Raw genomic sequence first — 15,573 nt, 5'->3', positions numbered from 1 at the left:
TCCCGCATTAGCGAGGTAGCGTTAAGAACAGAGGACTGGACCTCTGAGGGAATATCCTCACCTGGCCCCCTTCTCTGTTCCTTCTTTTGGAAAATTAAAAAAAGAAAAAACGAGAGGGGAGGATTTCCAACCCCCCGCTCCCTTCCCTTTTAGTTGCCTTCTCCGACACACAGGGAATACTTGGGAATTATTCATTCTTTCCGATCCCCAGGGATAGGGCAAATGAGAGTTGGGGTGAGAATCATTAAATTTTAGAGAGAATAAAAAGATGTTTTGGAAGGAGGTGAGTAAAGTGCGTAAGACAAGAGAACAAATGGGAACATCGGTGAAGTGGGCTGATGGAGAGGTAATAACAAGTAGTGGTGATGTGAGAAGGAGATGGAGTGAGTCTTTTGAAGGTTTGTTGAATGTGTTTGATGATAGAGTGGCAGATATAGGGTGTTTTGGTCGAGGTGGTGTGTGAAGTGAGAGGGTTAGGGAGAATGATTTAGTAAACAGAGAAGAGGTAGTAAAAGCTTTGCGGAAGATGAAAGCTGGCAAGGCAACGGGTTTGGATAGTATTGCAATGGAATTTATTATAAAAGGGGATGACTGTGTTGTTGACTGGTTGGTAAGGATATTTAATGTATGTATAACTCATTTTTCTTTTATCATTATTATACTTTGTCGCTGTCTCCTGCGTTAGTGAGGTAGCACAAGGAAACAGACGAAAGAATGGCCCAACCCACCCACATACACATGTATATACATACACATCCACACACACACATATACATACTTATACATTTCAATGTATGCGTACATATACATACACAGACATATACATATATTCACATGTACATAATTTATACTTGCTGCCTTTATTCATTCCTGTCGCCACACCGCCACATATGAAATGACAACCCATCCCCCTGCATGTGCGCGAGGTAGCACTAGGAAAAGACAACAAAGGCCATATTCGTTCACAATCAGTCTCTAGCTGTCATGTATGGTGCACCAAAACTACTGCTCCCTTTCCACATCCAGGCCCCACAAAACTTTCCATGGTTTACCCCAGACGCTTCGCATGCCCTGGTTCAATCCATTGACAGCATGTCGACCCTGGTATACCACATCGTTCCAATTTACTCTATTCCTTGCACGCCTTTCACCCTCCTGCATGTTCAGGCCCCGATCGCTCAAAATCTTTTTCACTCCATCCTTCCACCTCCAATTTGGTCTCCCGCTTCTCATTCCCTCCACCTCTGATGCTTATATCCTCTTTGTCAATCTTTCCTCACTCATTCTAAGTCCATTCCCAGATATCTAAAACACTTCACTTATACAAATCTGTATATGTAACCCCTATACATTTTCTTTGCTGTCGGATCAGGAAAAAAAGTGCACTAACCCCCACGGCAGTTTGGTGGTTATTGAGCTGGTGACTTGAAAGGTAATATAGGAGAAGGATATGGAAACATTATCTGTGTTGCTAGTAGTTGCTTTCTGATTCACTACTCTGCTACTTTACTATGCTCAGGGTCATTAAATATCCTACACCATATATAGCAGACTTATAGTCAACTGCTGGAGATATCCTATGCCGTAAGCAGTGCTTCAGCAGTCAGTGGGTTATGGATGAGTTTGGAAATGCAGACTTATTGAGCTCTGACTCACTTTTAGCTGTTGTTGTAAGGAGCAGTGTCATTATAACGTAGTATTGTAACTTTGATGAAAATGACTCTCCAGTTATATTTGAAGACCAAGGGCCTTCATATACTGACAGCTTCTAGAGCAACATTTTACTGTAAGTACATTCGAGAAATAGGATACAAAGTCCTAAAACAACACCGAGGCCATGCAACAGCAACTGATTCGAATAAAGAAAATTATATTTTTGGTATACTGTTTCTATTAATGTTGTAAAGAAGTCTGTCTAACTAATGGGTATGTATTTATATGTTTATTTTTGTTAGTCTGTTCTCTTTCCAGTAGGGTGGATCAGGTACATACAGTCTCCAAGTTTCATTTTCATACACTCTCAATCCATGTCAGTTGGGCTAAAGTGAAACGAAGACTTCCACATTTACAAAAATGGCTTCTTACTTTTTACTTCGTCACATTAAAATGATATGCTAGGTGAGACCAACCTCCTCATTCATACCATAACTATACACAAAATCCTTTCACTCCATCCTAACCAATAGCATCTTCATCAAAATGTCCCTGTCCATAATAATTTCTTTCACTACACTTATTTCAAGAAGTTGCCTCTCATTTTGCATCAGAGGGGAGTCGTGAATGTGAAGTGTTCAATGGATGTTTCATGACTGCTTGGAAAGCAAGCCACAATTACCGTGTGTGGATGGCTTCTGGCCCTTATCCTACACTGATGGAGCTGACTGCTGGACACCCTCATGCTGGCAACCTATCCATGAATGATATGAGAATCAGGCTTTCGCAGTAAGTTGATTGATTTGTTGAATTAATCAGACAGTGTTAGCATTTCAGTTTGTCCATTGTTCACTTAAATACATTTGCACATTCTGAAGTTTTTTCTCTGTATTTCATAGTATTTCGTTTTACATTAGCTCCTTCATTATAAATGATGGTTTTGACAGTAGCACAGTTGGCCATATTTTACTCAAAGTTTGAGTTGCTCTGGACTCAATTTTTTTTCAGTAGCACCGTGGAAATAGTAATTACTACTCATATATGCCAGTTCAAGGTAAGCTTGACACCTGCAGAAATTCTGGTCACTTTGTTTTGATACTTTTGTTTGCAGATGATGGTGTCATGGTATGATCTGCAGTTACATCATGCAGATGTCTGTGTAGTTATCATGTTCTGTAAAACAAAAGCAATTTTCTATAGCTGAAACACAATTTTGGTTTATTTGTGCATGATTTTATTAATCACAGCATTTCTGAAAACTACATGATTTGTTATGAATTTCTCTTGCTAAGTTGTACATTATATCCCTGTAACTTACATTTAGTTTTCTTTATTTTTATGTACCTCAGTTTAAGTGCATATTTCTTTCAATTAATCTTTTTTCATCCTTTCTCTTAGTTTATTAATGCCTCTTCAGTATTCCGTCTTTGCTATACGAACCATTTTTTTTTATAATACATTGTTTATACATTCATATCTCAAATTTCTTGTCATCTTTATAAGATTTTGATTGGATATGTTCAGATTTTGTTAGCCATTCTTCTGCTACAAATTCATGCGTACAGTCACTAGCATACTTGATAGCAGGTTGTATCAGTACTGTCCGTTAATTAGAATGATTGATTAATTTTACTCACTTTTTCATAGCACAATCCAAGGTCTGGACAAAGGTCGACGCATTAATCAAACGCTTGCCACCACTGGTACAGCTGTTGTCAAGACAAAAGAGGCTGTTGGTGAGTTATTGTGAAAAACTTTGTATAGTAATTTGATTAAACTTGCACAGATTTTAGAGATAAAGGGGGTCAAAAACAGAATTTTTCTTATGTTTTGTATAGGGATTACATAAGCAGTTTTTTCAAAACTGAATGCCTTAATCAAGGCCATTTCATTAATGCTGCATCAGAGAGGTAGCACCAGGAAAACAGACAAAAAAAGACCTTATTTGTTCACATGCACTCTCTAGCTGTCATGTGTAATGCATGAAAATCACAGCTCCCTATCCACATCCAGGCCCCTCTGATGTTTCCATGGTTTACTCTAGACATTTCACATTCCCTGGTTCAGTCAATTTACAGCACGTTGACCCCAGTATACCACATCATTTCGATTCATTCTATTCCATGCATGCCTCTCACCCTCCTGCATGTTCAGACCCCTGTTGCTCAAAATCTTTTTCACTCCATCCTTCCACCTCCAGTTTTGTCTTCCACTGCTCCTCGTTCCCTCCACCTCTGACACATATATTCTCTTTGTCAACCTTTCGTCACTCATTCTCTTCATATATACACCCTCTTCCGCTCTTTCAACCACACTCTTTTTATTACCACACATATCTCTTACCCTTTCATTACTTACTTTATCAAACCACCTCTTACTACCTATTGTCCTCAAATGTTTCATATCCAACACATCCACCCTCCTCCATACAAACTTATCTATAACCCATGCTATATATTTATTTATTCATTTATTATACTTGATCGCTGTTTCCCGTGTCAGCGAGATGGTGCCAGGAAACAGGAAGAATGGCCCATCCGGTCACATGCCCATATATATATACATAAATGCCCAATCATGCACATGCATGCATACATACATACATACATACATACATACATACATATACATATCAATATATACACATAGACCTATGGACATATACACATATACATACATACACAAACACATACACAGACATATACATAAGTACACATTGATGTATTCATGCTTGCCTGTATATATGTATATGTCTGTGTATGTGTATATATATGTATATGTTGATATGTATATGTGTGTATATGTACGTATATGAGTGTTATGTATATATATGTGTATATGAGTGGATGGGCCATTCTTTCGTCTAGTTGGTAAGGATATTCATTGTATGTATTGTTCGTGGTGAAGTGCCTGAGGATTGGCGGAATGCATGCAGGTGTTATTGTACAAAGACAAAGGGGATAAAGGTGAGTGTTCAAATTACAGACGTATAAGTTTGTTGAGTATTCCTGGGAAATTGTATGGGAGGGTATTGATTGAGAGGGTAAAGGCATGTACAGAGCATCAGATTGGGGAAGAGTGGTGTGGTTTCAGAAGTGTGGATCAGGTGTTTGCTTTGAAGAATTTATGTGAGAAATACTTAGAAAAACAGATGGATTTATATATAGCATTTATGGATCTGGAGAAGGCATATGATAAGAGTTGATAGAGATGCTTTGTGGAAGGTATTAAGAATATATGGTGTGGGAGGTAAGCTGCTAGAAGCAGTGAAAAGTTTTTATCGAGGATGTAAGGCATGTGTATGAGTAGGAAGAGAGGAAAGTGATTGGTTCCCAGTGAATGTCGGTTTGCGGCAGGGTTGCATGATGTCTCCATGGCTGTTTAATTTGTTTATGGATGTGGTGGTTAGGGAGGTGAATGCAAGAGTTTTGGAGGAAGGTGCAAGTATGCAGTCTGTTGTGGATGAGAGGGCTTGGGAAGTGAGTCAGTTGTTGTTAGCTGATGATGCAGCACTGGTGGCTGATTCGGGTGAGAAACTGCAGAAGTTGGTGACTGAGTTTGGTAAAGTGTGTGAAAAAAGAAAGCTGAGAGTAAATGTGAATAAGAGCAAGGTTATTAGGTTCAGTAGGGTTGAGGGACAAGTTAATTAGGAGGTAAGTTTGAATGGAGAAAAACTGGAGGAAGTAAAGTATTTTAGATATCTGGGAGTGGATTTAGCAGCAAATGGAACCATGGAAGCGAAAGTGAGTCACAGGGTGTGGGAGGGGCTGAAGGTTCTGGGAGCATTGAAGAATGTATGGAAGGTAAAACATTATCTCAGAGAGCAAGAATGGGTATGTTTGAAGGAATAGTGGTTCCAACAATGTTATATGGGCTATAGATAGGGTTGTGCAGAGGAGGGTAGATGTGTTGGAAGTGAAATGTTTAAGGACAGTATGTGGTGTGAGGTGGTTTGATTAAGTAATGAAAGGGTAAGGGAGATGTGTGGTAATAGAAAGAGTGTGGTTGAGAGAGCAGAAGAGGTTGTTTTGAAATATTTTGGTCACATGGAGAGAATGAGTGAGGAAAGATTGACAAAGATATATATGTCAGAGGTAAAGGGAACAAGGAGAAGCAGGAGACCAAATTGGAGGTGGAAGGATGGATTGAAAAAGATTTTGAGCGATCGGGGCCTGAACATGCAGGAGGGTGAAAGGCATGCAAGGAATAGAGTGAATTAGAACGATGTGGTATACTGGGATGGATGTGCTGTCAATGGATTGAACCAGGGCATGTGAACGTCTGGGGTAAACCATGGAAAGTTTTGTGGGGCCTGGTTGTGGAATGGGAGCTGTGGTTTTGGTGCATCACACGACAGCTAGAGACTGAGTGTGAACGAATGTGGCCTTTTTTGTCTTTTTCTAGTGCTACCCCGTGGAGGGGGATGCTATTTTATGTATGGTAGGGTGGTGACGGGAATGGATAAAGGTAGCAAGTGTGAATATATACATGTGTTCATATGTATATGTCGAAATGTATAGGTATGTATATGCGTGTGTGTGGGCATTTATGTGTGTATATGGGTGGGTTAGGCCTATCTTTTGTCTGCTTCCTCTTACTACCTCCCTTATGCGGGAGACAGCGATTAAGTATAATTATGATAATAATAATAATAATATTTTTTTTTTCTTATTATTATTATAGCCTTATCCAGGTGTCCATTTTGTCGACCAACCCCTAGGGTAAGATGAACAGTGAGGTTGACTGTAGACTGACTGCCACAAACAGGATTGAGAAAGTAGACTAAATTCTCCATTTACCATGGTGATAGTTTTCCATTTTTGACATTGCATGAAAAATTGCAAAAAAGAAATAATGATAAGCTCTTAATGAAAGAAAATGTTAGAGGTAAGATATTATTTTTTTCATTTGTGGTATTGTTTGAAAATCATCTGCCAGGCTTATTAGGATATTAACTTGATTTTGTAGCCATCATTCAAAAGAGAATCGAAAACCTTCTTTGGGGTCTTCAAGGCAATTCAGTGATGTATGTGTAAAGAATGAATATTGGTCTGCAGCACTAACCAAATAACTTGCCAGAGTGATACAGACTTCGGATTGCTTAATTATTTGCAAGAACCAAAAAGTATGTTTTGTTTATTTATTTATTGTGTATCTGCATATCTATCCATCTATTTATACATTTTTCGTATAATTACCTCTGCACTCCTTTTTTTGAAAGGGACCTGGAGTTCCTCAGGACTCCTGTTTAAGGAGCTCCTGCAGCACTAGTAGGGCTGCAATACTGCAAGTAGTAGGGAAATGATGGACTCCTTTGGAGTGAGAGGTTCTTTGACAAGACTGTACTCCTAGTGATAAAGCCTCTTCAAAGGTGACTTTTCACTTGGGATGTAAACACCTGCAGGTAAAGTCCAGTAATACTTACCTATTCACCATCACTAATTGAAAATTGGTATTCCTTCCTCAAAACAGTGAACTACAAGACCCACAATAGCTAACTCTGACTTATATTAGAAAATATCCACACTTACCTCACCAATTCAGCCTCTATTTGTGAAGCTTTCCTGACCCATTCCAATGAAGTCCCTTCCTCCCAAGAACACACAAAAATGCTTGTGAACACTACTCAAAACTCAACCTGAAACCAATGTCATTCCTACCCAGGAAATCCATGGAAAACCCACACAAAAACCCATCCAGAAACAACTGTCCATCCTCCATTTACTCCTACTGATAAGGACATTGCAATTAAAACCCTAAAGAACTCTCCTGTCTCAGGTGCTGACAACATATAATACTTTCATATAAAACACTTTGACTCATTTGCAATCCAAGCACTTAAAGATATCTTCACAGCCACCCCTGGCTGTACAGCAAAATCCCAAACTTCTGGAAACTTGATAACATAATGCCAATCCTAAAGCCTTTAAACCACCCAACTCCTCCCTCTCTTCTTTCTCAGTATCAAAAGTCTATAAAAAACTGGTCTGCTATAGATTGAAGGAAAATATAGCACATTCGCATAACCAACCTCGCTTCAGACTAACCTATTACTACCACCACTCGACACGCTTGTTTCACACAACATATCCTTCAACCAACCACATTACCCCTTTTACACTGTTTTAGTGGCAATAGACAATAGCAAAGCATATGACATTGTGCCTTGACATCACACTTACATGGATATTGAGAATATGATATATGATACAGTAGTTGGAAGTAGTGATCATGACAAGTGAAGCTCAAGTTATCTGTTGGTGACATAGATACAGTGAAAGAAGTAGGATTGTAAAGCAAAGGACTCAGGATAGTTATCAGATGTTGTTGAAGAAAGGAAAGAAATGAGTTTTAAACCAATGTAAGAGAAAATAAAAGCACATCATTAGAAATGGGTGACTGTCAGTGCTTACACACCTGGTAGTGGTGGTAGATTTAAATGCAGAAGTGGGTGATAAGGAGTGAAAGGTATTTAGGGAAGCATTCTTTATGTGTATGGGTAATATGTTTTGTGTGCAAAAGTGGCATTTGGTAGGAAAGGCGGGATGAAGAAGTGAAGTTACTGGTGAAAGTAAAGAGAGGTTTATAGGTAATACAGGCAAGGAAGGAGTGTGAATAATAGGTAGGTGTACAAGAAAGTGGCAGGAGATCAGCAGACTGGTATCATGGCTGAAAATGAGTGCAGTTGAAAGTTGGAGTGAAAGAGTATTAGCAAACTTCAGATGGAATAAGAAAAGTTTTAGCGGTGAATCTCTTTCTTTCAGCATGGCCTGTTCATGATGGCCATGTGAGTGGTAAAGGCTCACTTAAGCCTCTGGTTGTATGTATCAGGAAATAAAATGTTTCCCCTTTTTTTTTATAATTCCTTATGAGGTGCAAACTCATAATTTTCTTCCATAATTCGCAGGTGGTGCCATCTCCTCTGCTCGTGGCGCCTTAACTAATTTATGGTCATCATTTACTGCCAATAGTGGTAACACAATGGCCACTGAGGCCTCTCTAGCAGACCAAGCTATGGAAGTAACTGAAACACAGCTTGACATGTTGAAAACTGCTCAGGAACATTTGGATGATAAGACATCTACAGGTAAATTGATATTTTGTTGCTGGTTGCTTGGGTATTTTGTTCATTATCAAATGATGTCACAATCAATTTCATGCTTTTTTTTTATGAAAAAATTTTTGTTTTGTGCTTATCAAGCTTATCCCATTATTTTGAGAATATGCTCAAACTTCACAAATTCGCATGGCCAGCCAGGTGGCCACACTAAAGATCAATAATGCCAGGTAAGGCTTCCATTTTTTTTCTTCTATTTTCCCAGTATTTTTGTGAATGTATAAATGTTTCGTAATTCATGCATTAAGAAAGAATCTGCTGTAGAGAATTATGTAGAAAAACACTGAAAATTACAATTTACCATGTGATTATATTTATATTAATTTGATTCAAAGGCGGGTGAGATTTGGGTAATAATTCCATCTCTTTGGTCTAGACCCCTAAAATAGCTTAGATAATACTAGAATACATAGGATGATTACAATTTTTCATTACAGTGAGAGAGTTTTATGCTCATGTTTCCTGTTCTTATAACCTTGTATATATGGATATATGTGTCAAAAGTGGAAAGGACAAAAAGAAGTAGAGACCAAATTAGACATGGAAGGATTAGTGAAAAAGATTTTGAGTGCTCAGGGCCTGAACATTCGGTAGGGTGAAAGGCATGTATGGATGTGGTATACAAAGGATAGGTATTATTGGTGGAGTAAACTGGGGCATATGAAGCTCAGGGCCTGAACATTCGGTAGGGTGAAAGGCATGTATGGATGTGGTATACAAAGGATAGGTATTATTGGTGGAGTAAACTGGGGCATATGAAGTAGATGGGGAAAACCATTGAAAGGTGTGTGGATCCTGGTTGTGTTTTTTATTTCTTCCCTCTTTTTCTTCTTGCTAATTTATTTGTACCTTCTATTAGTAAACAGTAATTTTTTATTTGTTTTTAATCACTCCATAATGATGCATCTGTTTCATATAGAAATTAGATGTACACTGTGTTTTAAGTATATCCTTTCAAATTTTCAGAAGCAGCCACAGAAGCAGTCGAAGACAACAGTGCACAAATAAAATGTGAAAATACTACCAGGAACTCCCTTGAAGAAAATGTAATGTCGGCAGAGTAATTGTTAATCAAATATGTGCACAAATTTTTTTCATATTTAGTGTCTGATTTAATGTTAGTATGGAAAGGTAATCTGAATTGCCATTGCAGTACATGATATTGCACAAAAACTATTGTGGTTGTGCATATAGTTCACAATATTTGGCTTCTTTTTTGCGTACTTGAATACTTGCAAGTGAGTGCATCCTTCTTGGATATTACAACATCATGTAAATTACACAATATATATATATATGTATATATATATATATATATATATATATATATATATATATATATATATATATATATATATATATATTTTTTTTTTTTTTTTTTTTTTTTTTGCCGCTGTCTCCCGCGTTTGCGAGGTAGCGCAAGGAAACAGACGAAAGAAATGGCCCAACCCACCCCCATACACATGCCTTGATTCAATCCACTGACAGCACGTCAACCCCGGTATACCACATCGATCCAATTCACTCTATTCTTTGCCCTCCTTTCACCCTCCTGCATGTTCAGGCCCCGATCACACAAAATCTTTTTCACTCCATCTTTCCACCTCCAATTTGGTCTCCCTCTTCTCCTCGTTCCCTCCACCTCCGACACATATATCCTCTTGGTCAATCTTTCCTCACTCATTCTCTCCATGTGACCAAACCATTTCAAAACACCCTCTTCTGCTCTCTCAACCACGCTCTTTTTATTTCCACACATCTCTCTTACCCTTACGTTACTTACTCGATCAAACCACCTCACACCACACATTGTCCTCAAACATCCCATTTCCAGCACATCCATCCTCCTGCGCACAACTCTATCCATAGTCCACGCCTCGCAACCATACAACATTGTTGGAACCACTATTCCTTCAAACATACCCATTTTTGCTTTGCGAGATAATGTTCTCGACTTCCACACATTCTTCAAGGCTCCCAGAATTTTCGCCCCCTCCCCCACCCTATGATCCACTTCCGCTTCCATGGTTCCATCCGCTGCCAGATCCACTCCCAGATATCTAAAACACTTCACTTCCTCCAGTTTTTCTCCATTCAAACTCATCTCCCAATTGAATTGACCCTCAACCCTACTGTACCTAATAACCTTGCTCTTATTCACATTTACTCTTAACTTTCTTCTTTCACACACTTTACCAAACTCAGTCACCAGCTTCTGCAGTTTCTCACATGAATCAGCCACCAGCGCTGTATCATCAGCGAACAACAACTGACTCACTTCCCAAGCTCTCTCATCCCCAACAGACTTCATACTTACCCCTCTTTCCAAAACTCTTGCATTCACCTCCCTAACAACCCCATCCATAAACAAATTAAACAACCATGGAGACATCACACACCCCTGCCGCAAACCCACATTCACTGAGAACCAATCACTTTCCTCTCTTCCTACACGTACACATCCCTTACATCCTCGATAAAAACTTTTCACTGCTTCTAACAACTTGCCTCCCACACTATATATTCTTAATACCTTCCACAGAGCATTATATATATATATATATATATATATATATATATATATATATATATATATATATATATATATATATATATATATCTTTCTTTCTTTCAAACTATTCGCCATTTCCCGCATTAGCGAGGTAGCGTTAAGAACAGAGGACTGAGCCTTTGAGGGACTACCCTCACCTGGCCCAATTCTCTGTTCCTTCTTTTGGAAAATTAAAAAAAAAAAACGAGAGGGGAGGATTTCCAGCCCCCCGCTCCCTCCCCTTTTAGTCGCCTTCTACGACACGCAGGGAATACGTGGGAAGTATTCTTGCTCCCCTATCCCCAGGGATAATATATATATATATATATATATATATATATATATATATATATATATATATATATATATATATATATATTATTATATTTTATTATACTTTGTCGCTGTCTCCCGCGTTTGCGAGGTAGCGCAAGGAAACAGACGAAAGAAATGGCCCAACCCCCCCCCATACACATGTATATACATACGCCCACACACGCAAATATACATACCTACACAGCTTTCCATGGTTTACCCCAGACGCTTCACAAGCCTTGATTCAATCCACTGACAGCACGTCAACCCCGGTATACCACATCGATCCAATTCACTCTATTCCTTGCCCGCCTTTCACCCTCCTGCATGTTCAGGCCCCGATCACACAAAATCTTTTTCACTCCATCTTTCCACCTCCAATTTGGTCTCCCACTTCTCCTCGTTCTCTCCACCTCTGACACATATATCCCCTTGGTCAATCTTTCCTCACTCATTCTCTCCATGTGCCCAAACCATTTCAAAACACCCTCTTCTGCTTTCTCGACCATGCTCTTTTTATTTCCACACATCTCTCTTACCCTTACGTTACTTACTTGATCAACCCACCTCACACCACACATTGTCCTCAAACATCTCATTTCCAGCACATCCATCCTCCTGCGCACAACTCTATCAATAGTCCACGCCTCGCAACCATACAACGTTGTTGGAACCACTATTCCTTCAAACATACCCGTTTTTGCTTTCCGAGATAATGTTCTCGACTTCCACACATTCTTCAAGGCTCCCAGGATTTTTGCCCCCTCCCCCACCCTATGATCCACTTCCGCTTCCATGGTTCCATCCTCTGCCAGATCCACTCCCAGATATCTAAAACACTTTACTTCCTCCAGTTTTTCTCCATTCAAACGTACCTCCCAATTGACTTGACCCTCAACCCTACTGTACCTAATAACCTTGCTTTTATTCACATTTACTCTTAACTTTCTTCTTTCACACACTTTACCAAACTCAGTCACCAGCTTCTGCAGTTTCTCACATGAATCAGCCACCAGCGCTGTATCATCAGCGAACAACAACTGACTCACTTCCCAAGCTCTCTCATTCACAACAGACTTCATACTTGCCCCTCTTTCCAAAACTCTTGCATTCACCTCCCTAACAACCCCATCCATAAAACAATTAAACAACCATGGAGACATCACACACCCCTGCCGCAAACCTACATTCACTGAGAACCAATCACTTTCCTCTCTTGATTCAATCCACTGACAGCACGTCAACCCCAGTATACCACATCGATCCAATTCACTCTATTCCTTGCCCTCCTTTCACCCTCCTGCATGTTCAGGCCCTGATCACACAAAATCTTTTTCACTCCATCTTTCCACCTCCAACTTGGTCTCCCACTTCTCCTCGTTCCCTCCACCTCCGACACATATATCCTCTTGGTCAATCTTTCCTCACTCATTCCCTCCATGTGCCCAAACCATTTCAAAACACCCTCTTCTGCTCTCTCAACCACGCTCTTTTTATTTCCACACATCTCTCTTACCCTTACATTACTTACTCGATCAAACCACCTCACACCACACATTGTCCTCAAACATCTCATTTCCAGCACATCCACCCTCCTGCGCACAACTCTATCCATAGCCCACGCTTCGCAACCGTACAACATTGTTGGAACCACTATTCCTTCAAACATACCCATTTTTGCTTTCCGAGATAATGTTCTCGACTTCCACACATTCTTCAAGGCTCCCCAGGATTTTCGCCCCCTCCCCCACCCTATGATTCACTTCCGCTTCCATGGTTCCATCCGCTGCCAGATCCACTCCCAGATATCTAAAACACTTTACTTCCTCCAGTTTTTCTCCATTCAAACTTACCTCCCAATTGACTTGACCCTCAACCCTACTGTACCTAATAACCTTGCTCTTATTCACATTTAATCTTAACTTATATATATATATATATATATATATATATATATATATATATATATATATATATATATGTTATCATCCCTGGGGATAGGGGAGAAAGAATGCTTCCCACGTATTCCCTGCGTGTCGTAGAGGGCGACTAAAAGGGAAGGGAGCTGGGGGCTGGAAATCCTCCCCTCTCGGTTTTTTTAATTCTCCAAAAAAAGGGACAGAGAAGGGGGCCAGGTGAGGATATTCCCTCAAAGGTCCAGTCCTCTGTTCTTAACGCATCCTCACTTATGGGGGAGATGGCGAATAGTATGAAAGAAAGAAAAGAAATACATATATATATATATATATATATATATATATATATATATATATATATATATATATATATATATATATATATATGTATATATATAGGGGATAGGGGAGAAAGAATACTTCCCACGCATTCCTCACATGTCGTAGAAGGCGACTAAAAGGGACGGGAGTGGGGGGGGCTGGAAACCCTTCCCTCCTTGTATTTTACCTTTCTAAAAGGGGAAACAGAAGAAGGAGTCACATGGGGAGTGCTCATCCTCCTCAAAGGCTCAGATTGGTGTGTCTAAATGTGTGTAGATGTAACCAAGATGAAAAAAAAGGAGAGATAGGTAGTATGTTTGAGGAAAGGGACCTGGATGTTTTGGCTCTGAGTGAAACGAAGCTCAAGGGTAAAGGGGAAGAGTGGTTTGGGAATGTCCTGGGAGTAAAATCAGGGATTAGTGAGAGGACAAGAGCAAGGGAAGGAGTAGCACTACTCCTGAAACAGGAGTGGTGGGAGTATGTGATAGAGTGTAAGAAAGTAAACTATAGATTGATATGGGTAAAACTGAAAGTTGATAGAGAGAGATGGGTGATTATTGGTGCATATGCACCTGGGCATGAGAAGAAAGATCATGAGAGGCAAGTGTTTTGGGAGCATCTGAGTGAGTGTGTTAGTAGTTTTGATGCAAGAGACCAGGTTATAGTGATGGGTGATTTGAATGCAAAGGTGAGTAATGTGGCAGTTGAGGAAATAATTGGTGTACATGGGGTGTTCAGTGTTGTAAATGGAAATGGTGAAGAGCTTGTAGATTTATGTGCTGAAAAAGGACTGTTGATTGTGAATACCTGGTTTAAAAAGAGAGATATACATAAGTATATGTATGTAAGTAGGAGAGATGGCCAGAGAGCGTTATTTGATTACGTGTTAATTGATAGGCATGCAAAAGAGAGACTTTTGGATGTTAATGTGATGAGAGGTGTACCGGGAGGGATGTCTGATCATTATCTTGTGGAGGCTTAGGTGAAGATTTGTATGGGTTTTCAGAAGAGAAGAGAGAATGTTAGGGTGAAAAGAGTGGTGAGAGTAAGTGAGCTTGGGGAGGAGACTTGTGTGAGGAAGTACCAGGAGAGACTGATTACAGAATGGAAAAAGGTGAGAACTAAGGACGTAAGGGGAGTGGAGGAGGAATGGGATGTATTTAGGGAAGCAGGGATGGCTTGCGCAAAAGATGCTTGTGGCATGAGAAGCGTGGGAGGTGGGCAGATTAGAAAGGGTAGTGAGTGGTGGGAAGAAGTTAGATTACTAGTGAAAGAGAAGAGAGAGGCATTTGGATGATTTTTGCAGGGAAATAATGCAGATGAGTGGGAGATGTATAAAAGAAAAAGGCAGGAGGTCAAGAGAAAGGTGCAAAAGGTGAAAAAGAGGGCAAATGAGAGTTGGGGTGAGAGAGTATCATTAAATTTTAGGGAGAATAAAAAGATGTTTTGGAAGGAGGTAAACAAAGTGTGTAAGACAAGGGAACAAATGGGAACTTCAGTGAAGAGGGCTGATGGGGAGGTGATAACAAGTAATGGTGTTGTGAGAAGGAGATGGAGTGAGTATTTTGAAGGTTTGTTGAATGTGTTTGATGATAGAGTGGCAGATATAGGGTGTTTTGGTCGAGCTGGCATGCAAAGTGAGAGGGTTAGGGAAGGGAGGATGATTTGGTAAACAGATAAGAGGCAGTAAAAGCTTTGCG

General features: G+C 39.7%; 1 protein-coding gene across 5 annotated transcripts in view; it reads left to right on the top strand.

The window, feature by feature from the left end:
- LOC139759216 (late secretory pathway protein AVL9 homolog) overlaps positions 1 to 15,573 on the top strand; it is a 141,147-nt gene that overhangs the window by 79,835 nt on the left and 45,739 nt on the right. For all 5 annotated transcript variants that reach the window (XM_071681301.1, XM_071681300.1, XM_071681297.1 and 2 more), the window contains 4 exons: positions 2,268 to 2,442; positions 3,301 to 3,389; positions 8,561 to 8,740; positions 9,737 to 9,816. In XM_071681301.1, the coding sequence (XP_071537402.1) occupies positions 2,268 to 2,442; positions 3,301 to 3,389; positions 8,561 to 8,740; positions 9,737 to 9,816 (524 nt within the window). The remainder of the gene's footprint in view (positions 1 to 2,267; positions 2,443 to 3,300; positions 3,390 to 8,560; positions 8,741 to 9,736; positions 9,817 to 15,573) is intronic.

Source organism: Panulirus ornatus, chromosome 32 (genome assembly GCF_036320965.1).
Source record: "Panulirus ornatus isolate Po-2019 chromosome 32, ASM3632096v1, whole genome shotgun sequence".
NCBI lineage: Eukaryota > Metazoa > Arthropoda > Malacostraca > Decapoda > Palinuridae > Panulirus > Panulirus ornatus.
The sequence above is the reverse complement of the archived record's forward strand: the minus strand, read 5'-3'. Positions and strand labels throughout refer to the sequence as shown.